The sequence below is a fragment of the Acanthopagrus latus genome, chromosome 8 (assembly GCF_904848185.1).
Source record: "Acanthopagrus latus isolate v.2019 chromosome 8, fAcaLat1.1, whole genome shotgun sequence".
NCBI classification, from domain to species: Eukaryota; Metazoa; Chordata; class Actinopteri; order Spariformes; family Sparidae; genus Acanthopagrus; species Acanthopagrus latus.
In genome coordinates, this window is record NC_051046.1 from 235,001 (window position 1) to 247,330 (window position 12,330).

The 12,330-nt window shown below is 43.0% G+C and overlaps 1 protein-coding gene across 2 annotated transcripts in view; it reads left to right on the forward strand.

The window, feature by feature from the left end:
- Nucleotides 1-11,054, forward strand: part of tbc1d15 (TBC1 domain family, member 15) — a 19,611-nt gene extending 8,557 nt beyond the window's left edge. For both annotated transcript variants that reach the window (XM_037107449.1, XM_037107451.1), the window contains exons 8-17: nucleotides 1,289-1,417; nucleotides 1,530-1,633; nucleotides 1,790-1,884; nucleotides 2,029-2,145; nucleotides 2,436-2,536; nucleotides 3,070-3,169; nucleotides 3,848-3,945; nucleotides 4,188-4,304; nucleotides 8,631-8,717; nucleotides 9,203-11,054. In XM_037107449.1, the coding sequence (XP_036963344.1) occupies nucleotides 1,289-1,417; nucleotides 1,530-1,633; nucleotides 1,790-1,884; nucleotides 2,029-2,145; nucleotides 2,436-2,536; nucleotides 3,070-3,169; nucleotides 3,848-3,945; nucleotides 4,188-4,304; nucleotides 8,631-8,717; nucleotides 9,203-9,382 (1,128 nt within the window). In that variant the 3' untranslated portion in view covers nucleotides 9,383-11,054. The remainder of the gene's footprint in view (nucleotides 1-1,288; nucleotides 1,418-1,529; nucleotides 1,634-1,789; nucleotides 1,885-2,028; nucleotides 2,146-2,435; nucleotides 2,537-3,069; nucleotides 3,170-3,847; nucleotides 3,946-4,187; nucleotides 4,305-8,630; nucleotides 8,718-9,202) is intronic.
- Nucleotides 11,055-12,330: the final 1,276 nt, after the last annotated feature.

Consider the following 12,330-nt stretch of genomic DNA (forward strand, 5'->3'; position numbering starts at 1 on the left):
CCGGGGCAAATGTTGCCGAGCTGCTGTAGAAAGCAGCGGCAGAATGGCAGATCTCAGAGAAAGATTTGGTTTTGGTAACTGATAATTCCAGCAACATGGTCGTGGCTGCTCAGAAGGCGAACTTCATGCACCTGAAATGCTATGCTCATACTGCTAACATGGCCTCACAGAAAGCTCACAAGCTGGCAGCTGTGTCAAAGCTCCTGGCAGGGATCAGGCAGACCTCTACATTTTTAAGTTATCCTATCCATATTCCAGACTGAATAAGTTGAATTATTTGATTTTGAAGAATGCACTTTTGTTCCCTATGGCAGCTTTTTTTGTTAAGTTATCCTATTCATATTCCAGACTTAATAAGTTTCCATTTTCCATTAAATAATTTTGATGGAAGTACATATCTTGTTTACTTGAATTAATGAACTCATTAAATCCAGGGCTTGACTGTTTTCAGTGTTTTCCGCCAATAGAGGGGGCTCTCGTGCAAGTGGAGCTTTCCCTGGTCAAGTTAAGTAGGTCAAAGTGCAAATGTCATAAAATAAAATATTTTGCATCTTTGAAAAATACAAGTCAAATGTTCAAAATACCTTGTTATTAACTTAATGAGTGTAGTTTTATAGGAGCTGAGTTAATTGATATGCTATTTATTTATAAATGTAGCCACAGATGAAGATCATCCATCATTCCATCTTGTCTGGAAAAAAGCATTAAAAATCGCAATAATTAAAGAATCATGGCACCAGTAATCGAATCGACAATCGTCATAATCTAAGAATCGAAGCTCCCATAATCGAAATCAAATCAAATCTGAGGTACCCTTGTTGGAACACCCCTAGTTAGGGTTGGTCTAACGGTGTCAGGGTTGGTCTAATGACTGGTCAGGGTTGGTCTAACGACTGGTCAGGCTTGATCTAACGACTGGTCAGGGTTGGTCCAACGACTGGTCAGGCTTGATCTAATGACTGGTCAGGGTTGGTCTAACTGTGTCAGGGTTGGTCTAATGACTGGTCAGGATTGGTCTAACGGTGTCAGGGTTGGTCTAATGAGGTTAGAGTTGGTCTAACAAGGTCAAGGTTGATCTAATGATGGCGGAGCCGTCACCGCGTCAGCAAATGTTTAAATTGAAAATGGTGTCTTGGATTTTTAAAATCGTTGCTCCTCTGCTAATCAGATATAGAAAGTTCATTCTGTAGAAAAAAATCTATTCTGAGGTGTTCTCTGTTGAGCACAGATTACAGTTGTGTTAGCATAAATCATTTGTGACTGTGCCACCTGTGTACCTCTGTGTCAGATCGACCTGGGACCGAGGCCTCAGGTGACGAGGAGGGAGCCGCTGTCACCAGACGACTGGACCAAACATCAGGATCCAGAGGGGAGGATGAGCGATGTCACACACCTGAAACGAGTCATCTTTAAAGGGGCACGTTAGCTTCTAATTGATCACCTCCCTTTAACCAATGACAGTCACATTATTAATATCCACTCACTGTATTTGATGAGGTCATCATGTGACTGGTCATGTGACCCTGCAGGGACTGTGTCACGCTGTGAGGAAAGAGGCCTGGAAGTTCCTGCTGGGATACTTCCCATGGGAGAGCACGCTGGAGGAGAGAAAAGTCCTGCAGAGATCCAAAACGTACAACTGATGCATCCTGAACATTTATTACACTTTGCTTGCTTTACATAATGTCTCTTCTAAACGTAACATCTCAGATGAACAAGACGTCACGTTGACGTATGAGGTGTTGATCGGTTGAGCTGACTGATGTTGTGTTTGTGTGTGTGGTTGCAGTGATGAGTACTTCAGAATGAAGCTGCAGTGGAAGTCTGTCAGTGAGGAGCAAGAGAGGAGAAACTCCCGACTGAGAGACTACAGGAGTCTGATCGGTGAGACATGTTAAGTTCTAGTTATTTTATCTCTGATTTGTAGTGTAATCAGCAGCTGAACATCAGGAGGATTCTGGCTTCAGATGTTACTGATCAGTTGAACCCATCGTGTGATTTGTCCTTGTGCGCTGTGGCTCTTTTCAGAGAAAGATGTGAACCGAACAGACAGAACTAACAGGTTCTACGAAGGCATCGACAATCCGGGTCTGGTCCTGCTGCATGACATCCTGATGACCTACTGCATGTACGACTTTGACCTGGGTGAGGCTCCATTATCCGTCTGATCAGACCTCATCTATGTGTTTCAGATCTCTTGTGGAGATCATGATCCTGCCGAAGGAGTGAACAACTGATGATGTCATGAATCATGTGACGTCTGTGACTCCTGTGTAGAGCGATGATGAGGAGGCTGTAACCTTCCTCACATTAACACAACAAACTAACAGAAATGTCTTAATTCATCATGTTGTGTCCTCTTCTGTGGTTCAATGGTTCAACATTTGTTTAGTGACATCAGTGACTGAAGTGTGTGTGTGTGTGTGTTTGTTCAGGTTATGTTCAGGGGATGAGCGACCTGCTGTCTCCCATCCTCTACGTGATGGAGAACGAGGTGGATGCTTTCTGGTGTTTTGTGTCCTTCATGGATCAGATGGTGAGCTGAGCGTCAGATTGCAGCTTCTTCATGTTGCATCAGTTTATGTTCAGAGAAGAACGTCCAGTCTTCACACTGACTCACAATCAAACTGTGCTACAGTTTGTAAACCAGCAGAGGGCGTTCATCCAATCAGAGCAACATTTACACTGAAGCTGGACAGACTCCAGTGATGGGTCGAGGTCCAGACAACACTGGGTGTAAAAATCAGTTTCATTCAGATGAGATTCTTAAAATGTGACAAAGAAAACAGAGGCGGGATAATTGCATAGTCTAAAGATAAACTTTAATGTCTAAACTGACTGAAACACAGAACTTAATATAGATGAACTACCCTGAGCACCTTTTTATGTCAGTGCAGATGAGACAACATAAACACTGGTTCTGATCCAACACACAAACAGAACCTGCAGAGTTCAGCACATCGTGTCTTTACTGCATCACTGATTCTGTTTATACAACAGTCCTCTGTGTGTGTGTGTGTGTGTGTGTGTGTGTGTGTGTGTGTATGTGTGTGTGTGTGTGTGTTTCAGCATCATAACTTTGAGGAGCAGATGCAGGGGATGAAGACTCAGCTCATCCAGCTCAGCACGCTGCTCAGACTGCTCGACTTGTCCTTCTGGAACTACCTCGGTATGAAACTCCTCCCACACACTCATCTGTACCTGTGACAGTGTCAGATACTGATGATGTCATGGTGATGTCACAGAAACATGTCATCCTATCAGCTCAGTGATGGGTGTGCATCAACACACAGACACGAGTGGAGGAAGGAAGCGAGTGATTAACATTTTATTCATATAGTGCTCCCAAAATAAAAGCCACAGTGCTTCACAATAAAAGCATTAAGCAGACAATAACAAACAAACAGTATGACATTATTTCCAGTAGAGGCCAATCAGGAGGCATCGTGCTGCCAGCTGTACCAACCTGACGTCTGATCAATAAATCAACACCTGTCAGCTGATCAGTACAGCCACTCTACACTGTGCTCTGTCAGCTGATTTAATGATGTCATCACCATCCTGACCATCCACATACAAACACGTGATTCTTCTCTGAACTTCACTGCAACAAGTTCTTAAAATGATTGATTTTTTATTGATAATAATCAGTTATTATTATTATTATTAAAATAACAGACAAAAGCTTTTGAGCTGATTTAGATCAAAATGACTGTTTATACTTTCTCTATAACATCAGTGTTGTGTTGTTCAGTCCCTTTAACTCGTGTGTGTGTGTGTGTGTGTGTGTGTGTGTGTGTGTGTGTGTGTGTGTGTGTGTGTGTGTGTGTGTTTGCTCGCTCTGCAGAGTCTCAGGACTCAGGTTATCTGTACTTCTGTTTCCGCTGGTTGTTGATCAGATTTAAGAGGGAGCTCAGCTTCCAGGACGTCCTGCGACTCTGGGAGGTGAGTATCTCCTCACAGCTGAAGCTGCTGCCATGGTCACCTGACACAGGGTCACCTGACACATGGTCACCTCACACAGGGTCACATGGTATAGCTGTAATACATGTTACCGTCTCTGTTCCTTTCTCAGCTTCTGTACTTTCCTCCTGTTGTTTTAATGTCAGTCTGTCTCGTTTGGTCCATTCTTCATCTCATTGTGTGAGGACAGTGTGCACCTGTCTCTAACTGTGTGTCCTCTTCAGGTGATGTGGACAGGTCTCCCCTGTCAGAACTTCCACCTGCTGGTCTGCTGTGCCATCCTGGACTCAGAGAAACAGAAGATCATGGAGGAGAACTACGGCTTCAACGAAATCCTCAAGGTGAGCTGACCTAGTGCTGGGCAGTATGACTAAAAATGTATATCACATCACAACGGTTGCACGGTATATGACGGTATTTTTTTTCACGCATAATCAGACGTTCACAGCATTTTCTACTGGCTGAGAGAGGAATTACTAGCCCCTTTTAGATAGAAAAGGCGGCACATTTGCTGCAAGGTAAAGGCTGCGCTCTGCCGCCCTGTCTGTCTAAAAGGGAGGTTTAATATTCCTTCTTTCCCAAAAAGCACCACTGGGGTAGGCATAAACATGTGATGTCACGTGAAGCACGAAGTTGGGCCTGAACAGTGACGTACAACATATGCATCGGAAGACATGTGGTGACACTTGATAGATTTACTTAATTATAGACCTGTGGCCCATATTCTCACCTCCTCAGTCAAACACAGACAGCTTACAGGAAGCAGGTCAAATTTGTCTTCTAAATAAGAGCTTTACATTGCAACCCATTGGAGTTTAGAACTGGGATCCTAGCGGGGGCTTTTAATTTGAAAGTAGTGACCGTTAGTAGCTGACAGCTACAGAGACCGAGGAGAGCTAGCATCTCCCGGATCTCAGCGGCTTTCCAGTTGATCATCTTGACATCTGCAGGTGAAGTCATGAACTGCCATGTCTGTCCTAACCATCCTCACTGTAACGTAACACCAGAGCACTACTGTTTACCCTCACCACACCTCGCAGTTGCACCATGCTTGTTAAGAAGCGCAACATTGAAAAGTGTCCGGTCACAATGTGCAGTGTAGCATTCTGAATGTTGTGTAATCAAATTCACAGGTATGGCGGTATATTAAAAATGTATATCATGACGAAAATATGCACCAGTATTTGGTGTGAACTGGTATACAGCCCAGCACTAAGCTGATCTCATGTTGTTGTTGTTGTTGTTGGTAAACAGCGTCTGTCTTGTTGTTGTTGTTATTGTTGGTAAACAGTGTCTGTCTTGTGGTTGTTGTTGTTGTTGGTAAACAGTGTCTGTCTTGTGGTTGTTGTTGTTGTTGGTAAACAGTGTCTGTCTTGTTGTTGTTGGTAAACAGTGTCTGTCTTGTGGTTGTTGTTGTTGTTGGTAAACAGTGTCTGTCTTGTGGTTGTTGTTGTTGGTAAACAGTGTCTGTCTTGTGGTTGTTGTTGTTGGTAAACAGTGTCTGTCTTGTGGTTGTTGTTTTTTTTTGTACTTTATTTTTATAGACAGAGCATAGACAATATACAGAAATACATTGAACAAACAGTTGGTCACCTATACATCCATTCAGACACTATACTGGTGGAGTTACAAATACAATGACAGCTCAATGAGCATCTCATGTGGACATGTACACAATCCATTTTTTCCAATAGTGCAAATATTTATCAGTCTGTAGATTTAACGAGAAAGTCATTCTTTCCATATTTTGAATATTGGTCACAATATTGATCCAGTCAGTCTCTGCCGGAGGCGCGGCCCGCAGCCAACTTCGAGTTACAGTTTTCTTACTGGCTGCTAATAATATTTTTAAAAGATATTTGTCTGGCCCCAATATATGGGGTGCAATGTTACCTAGGTAGATTGTAGAAAAAGAGCTGTTAATTCCATCACCAAAAATGTTTTGTATTACTCGTGTAATCTTTTGCCAGTATGGCTGAATAGCTGGGCAGCCCCAAAATATATGAAAATGGTCTGCTAGCTGTTCACCGCAGTTCCTCCAACACAGTCCCCCGGCCGTCTCCCCTGTTTGCACACATTTTAACTTAGGGGTTATGAAATATCTAACCAGATTCTGCCAGCAGAAATCTCTCCAGAGACCTGAACTAGTGGAAGTTGACTGTACAGAACAAATATTCAACCACTCTTCTTCTGTGATGACAGTTTGAGATTCTTTCTCCCATTTTAATCTAATCTTATCTGTTGAGTGTATCTTATTAGTCAATAAATATGTCAATTAAGTTGGTCTCACTTTCCTCAAGTGGTTTTACCTGATCGTTATAATAAGACCTAGTTTGAAGATAACTAAAGAAATCTATTTTTTCCAGCCCGTATGTATCCGAAATTTTCTGAAAACTGTCAAATTCTCCCTTGGATGTAATTGAGCAGTAAGAGGTGATTCCTCTTCTATACCAATGTATAAACCTTCCGTCAATCCTTGCCAGCTTGAAGTAAGGGTCAACGGCAACCCATCTCAATGACTTAGATTGTCTTTGAAGTGATGGTGACCCACACTCCTTAAACCAAATGCGAAAACAAACCTTAGACCATTGGTTCAGGCCACCAGAATGCCGCTCATACAGTGTTTTACTGCCCAGTATAGATTGTAATGGTACGTCTAATTGTGAAATTTCCAAATCCTTCCATTTTGCTGTATAATTTGGGTTGCAGCAGCATGCTAGTGGTCTTAATTGCGCTGCCTTTTAATAGTCTATCAGGCATGGGAGTGATCTGCCCCCTTTCTCTTTAGCCAATTGCAGTGTTTTGAATTGGATCCTTGGTGTCTTGTGGTTGTTGTTGGTAAACAGTGTCTGTCTTGTGGTTGTTGTTGGTAAACAGTGTCTGTCTTGTGGTTGTTGTTGTTGTTGTTGGTAAACAGTGTCTGTCTTGTGGTTGTTGTTGGTAAACAGTGTCTGTCTTGTGGTGGTTGTTGTTGTTGTTGGTAAACAGTGTCTGTCTTGTGGTGGTTGTTGTTGTTGGTAAACAGTGTCTGTCTTGTGGTTGTTGTTGTTGTTGTTGGTAAACAGTGTCTGTCTTGTGGTTGTTGGTGGTGGTAAACAATGTCTGTTTTGTGGTTGTTGTTGTTGGTAAACAGTGTCTGTCTTGTTGTTGTTGTTGGTAAACAGTGTCTGTCTTGTGGTTGTTGTTGTTGGTAAACAGTGTCTGTCTTGTGGTTGTTGTTGTTGTTGGTAAACAGTGTCTGTCTTGTTGTTGTTGTTGGTAAACAGTGTCTGTCTTGTGGTTGTTGTTGGTGGGTTGGTAAACAATGTCTGTCTTGTGGTTGTTGTTGTTGTTGGTAAACAGTGTCTGTCTTGTGGTTGTTGGGAAACAGTGTCTGTCTTGTGGTTGTTGTTGTTGGTAAACAATGTCTGTCTTGTGGTTGTTGTTGTTGTTGGTAAACAATGTCTGTCTTGTGGTTGTTGTCGGTGGTAAACAATGTCTGTCTTGTGGTTGTTGTTGTTGGTAAACAGTGTCTGTCTTGTGGTTGTTGTTGTTGTTGTTGGTAAACAGTCTCTCTTGTTGTCGTTGTTGTTGTTGTTGTTGGTAAACAATGTCTGTCTTGTTGTTGGTAAACATTGTCTGTATTGTGGTTGTTGTTGGTAAACAGCGTCTGTCTTGTGGTTGTTGTTGGTAAACAGTGTCTGTCTTGTGGTTGTTGTTGTTGTTGGTAAACAATGTCTGTCTTGTGGTTGTTGTTGTTGGTGGTAAACAATGTCTGTCTTGTGGTTGTTGTTGTTGTTGGTAAACAGTGTCTGTCTTGTGGTTGTTGTTGGTAAACAGTGTCTGTCTTGTGGTTGTTGTTGTTGTTGTTGGTAAACAGTCTCTCTTGTTGTTGTTGTTGTTGTTGGTAAACAATGTCTGTCTTGTTGTTGGTAAACATTGTCTGTATTGTGGTTGTTGTTGTTGGTAAACAGCGTCTGTCTTGTGGTTGTTGTTGGTAAACAGTGTCTGTCTTGTGGTTGTTGTTGGTAAACACGTCTGTCTTGTGGTTGTTGTTGTTGGTAAACAGTGTCTGACTTATGGTTGTTGTTGTTGTTGTTGGTAAACAGTGTCTGACTTATGGTTGTTGTTGGTAAACAGTGTCTGACTTATGGTTGTTGTTGGTAAACAGTGTCTGTCTTTTGGTTGTTGTTGTTGTTGGTAAACAGCGTCTGTCTTGTGGTTGTTGTTGTTGTTGGTAAATAGGGTCAGTCTTGTGGTTGTTGTTGTTGGTAAACAGTGTCTGTCTTGTGGTTGTTGTTGTTGTTGGTAAACAGCGTCTGTCTTGTGGTTGTTGTTGTTGTTGGTAAACAGTGTCTGTCTTGTGGTTGTTGTTGTTGGTAAACAGTGTCTGTCTTGTGGTTGTTGTTGTTGGTAAACAGTGTCTGTCTTGTGGTTGTTGTTGTTGGTAAACAGTGTCTGTCTTGTGGTTGTTGTTGTTGGTAAACAGTGTCGGTCTTGTGGTTGTTGTTGTTGGTAAACAGTGTCGGTCTTGTGGTTGCTGTTGTTGGTAAACGGTGTCGGTCTTGTGGTTGCTGTTGTTGTTGGTAAACGGTGTCTGTCTTGTGGTTGCTGTTGTTGTTGGTAAACGGTGTCTGTCTTGTGGTTGTTGTTGTTGTTAGTAAACAGTGTCTGTCTTGTGGTTGCAGCACATTAACGAGCTCTCCATGAAGCTGGACATCGAGGAGATCCTTCAGAAGGCGGAGGGCATCAGTCTGCAGATCCAGAGCTGTAAGGTGAGCTGCTCACTCCTCCAGGAGCTTTCAACCACATGCCATGGTCTTCATCAGAGGCAGTCGAGCCGGTGACTCTGACATCAGGACACAGTCAGTCAGAGCTGGATATGTGTCACCTGCGTCTCCTGGCCTCAGATATAATCACTGTATTTCTGTCTGACCCTATGGATGATGTCATCACCCAGGGGAGGGGTCCTCAGAGGTCGGAGGTCATCTCCATCCAACACAGCAACAGTGAGTGACCTGATGGAGGCCATGACATGTGGCTGAAAGCTCAAGATGAATTCAGCTGAAAGGAAACAGTTTAAATGTGACAGATTTCCGTTGGTTAATAAAGTTGATTCAAATGTCCGGGTGGACGGGTCCTCTGCCTGTAGGGTTCTGCAGAGAAACGGACTGTGACAGAACTCTGAAGTTGTGAGGTTTGATGAGTCTTGATGTTGGTCTTGTGTCTGAGTGCCTGAGCTGTTGTTCATCTTCCTCAGGATCTGCCTCACTCCATCAGCATCATCCTGGGCTTCGACACACAGGTTTGTGGTTCTGACCTGACAGACTCTGGACCTCCTCCCCCTTCCAGACCGGCCCAGAGGCCGGACGCCTGCTCCAATGGACACTTGAGAGAAACCAGCTCTCACAACAGCTGCAAAGTGGCCTTCATATCGTAGTGAAAAGCAGAGACTGACTTGGTGTGTCAGCAGCAGGAGGACGAGGATGTAAAAAGGATTGAAGATTATTCAGAATCTTATTTTTGTAATTTCTTGTACCATATTGTCTCTCTGAGTCAAACAGTCATTCCTTCTCTGCTGCTAATGATGTTTTCTGAAGCTCCATCCAGACGAACCAGCCACTCGCCCATTAACTCATCGTTAAAGATGAAGCTGCAGGATCTGTGACAGACGACCTCCTCCGGGTGGCGCCACACAGATACTGCAGGAGAAGAATCCAAAACAAATGAATTCACAGAACCAAGATTCTCCTGAGAAGTTTCCTTCAGTAAAAGAATCTACTACATCTGCAGACATTATGCTAATAGCTCACTGAGCTCTCTGAGCGGACAACAGCTACATGTTAATGAATACAGGTAGTCAGCTGTCTGCTCATTGGTCCATACACAGGCTTAATGTTGGTGTTAGCATGTTAGCATGGCTCAGATCAGCAGCAGGAGGAGATGGCTGCTGTGTGAATAGAGCTTCAGAGTCAACATGACATTTATTCACCTGAAGAAGACAAACTGCCTGCTGAACTCTAATAATCCATAACCTCCTCAGTATTAATCTGCTAATCTGACGCCCATTCTCCCGCGCGACGTGGAGTCAGATGAGACCTTAACGTGGCCGGAGGAGACGGTTTCCTCTTCATCACAGGAAACCGTCTCCTCTGATGAAGATGACGACATGAACAACTATGTCAGAGTTTTAAAGGAACAAGGCAACGTGTTTTCTCACTGGGAGTGAAAAGAGAAGGATAGCTGTGATTCTGTTCGTCACATTAGAGGATCATTCCAGGTTATTTCCTCACAGCAGGGTGTCAATGCTTTTATTTCTAATGTTTCACACACAAACTGAGAATGTTGATTAAAAACAGGATGAGACACTTTTTAACATGAATAAAAACCTCCACATAAGAAATGAATATTGAATAACGTGAATAACAAACATTTGGTCCGCTTCAGTTTCGTGTAGATTTCAACTCAATGATTGTGCATCCAAGAAGAAATCAAATAATTTCGTCTTGAATCCCAAACGTTCACCTGTAGTTTTCAGTTTGTGGAGACAATGTAATAAACCTCAGTTCTGTGCAGGATTCTGGTTGATTTATCATTACCTGTGTTACCGTGGTAACAGCAGGTGTGTCTTCATGCTAGGACGAACAATTGAGCAGCTACTATAATAATAATAACGAAATCAGTCTGAATCATTCCAACCTCATCTGTCTCCAGTCGGTTGGAGTTTCCTGTGTCTCCTTCACAATAAAAGCCAGTTGAAGCAGGAGATGTTGTGTTAGCATTAGCAGTAAGCTAACCTGGCTAATCTGAAGGATGTTGGTGTGAATCTTTTCTTTAAACTCTCAGTGAGAAAACAAAATGTGAAATATTGCTTTGAGTGAGAGCTCGACTGTCACAGCTTCGGTCCAGATTGGACTGCTGACAGCTTCATGAGAACGAACATGTTCTGAGCCTGTAATAGCTGTGACGCTGTGGACTCTGACTGCTGCCTCTCCTCCTCATGAAGCTCTGCTGTGGTTCTGCTGTGGTTCTGCTGCAGGTTTAACTTTGTGATTTCAGCTCTTTCATGTAACCAATTGAACACTTTAGGCAATAAAATTGTTTCAGGAGCATTTTGATTTGATTCCTTCTAAACTGCTGAATCTAGTTAACGATGCACTGTGTTGTCGTTAGAAACTCAAAGAGGAAGATGATCATCGTAGCACACGTCCTGTCAGAGAGCAGCTCACATGACTGGACTTAGCTTATCTGGTGACACAGTCATGATAACACATGAAGGGTGGTGCTTGACAGCTGAAGGGATCGTCATCACTACTTCATCAGATGATTAGTGGAACCTAGACACTAGAATTATTGTCAGCTCAGCACAGGTCAGGTGAAAGCTCCTGTGGTGAGGCTGAAGCTCAGACAGAAATCATCACTGTGGTGTGCGGTGACTCCAGCTGCAGTCAGCTGTTTAATAATCTACGAACATGTTGATTAATGATTAATAAAGAGGACAGACAAATGAAATCATGAATATTCACATTCAACACGTGTCTGCTGTGTGAAGATGATTTTACATTTAAATTCATGAATGTTAAGAAATGTCAGAGCTCATCAACTGAACGCTTCTTACCTCCAAATGTCACTTCAGCTGCTTTCATGTCTGATGGATGACAGCTCCTCCCCCTCCTCCCCTTTGATGGGAGACATTTGCGTTGCAGACGGAGGAGTATCACCTGCCATCAGCTCATAAAGCTGCTCACAGTGACAACAAAGAGCCGCAGCGTCTCCTCGCTCTTTCATTTCCTGTGTGACAGGAAATTGTCTCGGCCTTCAGCTGATAGCTGCGCCACTTATCCAGCCTCCATCTCTCTGCTGTTATTGAGGTGGAGGCCGACTGTCAGTCACTAACTCCACCTGCTCACAGAGAGCTGAGGAGAGGTGGAGGCTGCAGAGGAACGACAACAACCAGCCAAAAGACCATGACCAAGACACACACAAACACACACACACACTTGTATACAAACCCACTGAGGAAAATATTATGAAGTGAAACCCCTGAATTCACAACAACAACCACCACAACAACAAACTCAACAACAGCCACAAAATCAATCTCAAATTTTCTATCACCTGAAGCAGCTAAAATGTATATGCACTCCATGTTATTGTCACAAATGATGTATTGTTTTACAACATGGTCACATGCAGGTATTTCTCAGCTAAAACCACTTCAGTCTCTGTACAAACAGGTCATTAAAATACTGGACAAAAAAACCAAACCGCTCCCACCACTGCCCAATCTTACAACTTGTTCAGCTGGGCTAACATGATAAAATATGCAAATATGTGTTTAATGTACAAAGTCATCAGCAATCAAACATCCCCTCCACTCAAAGAATT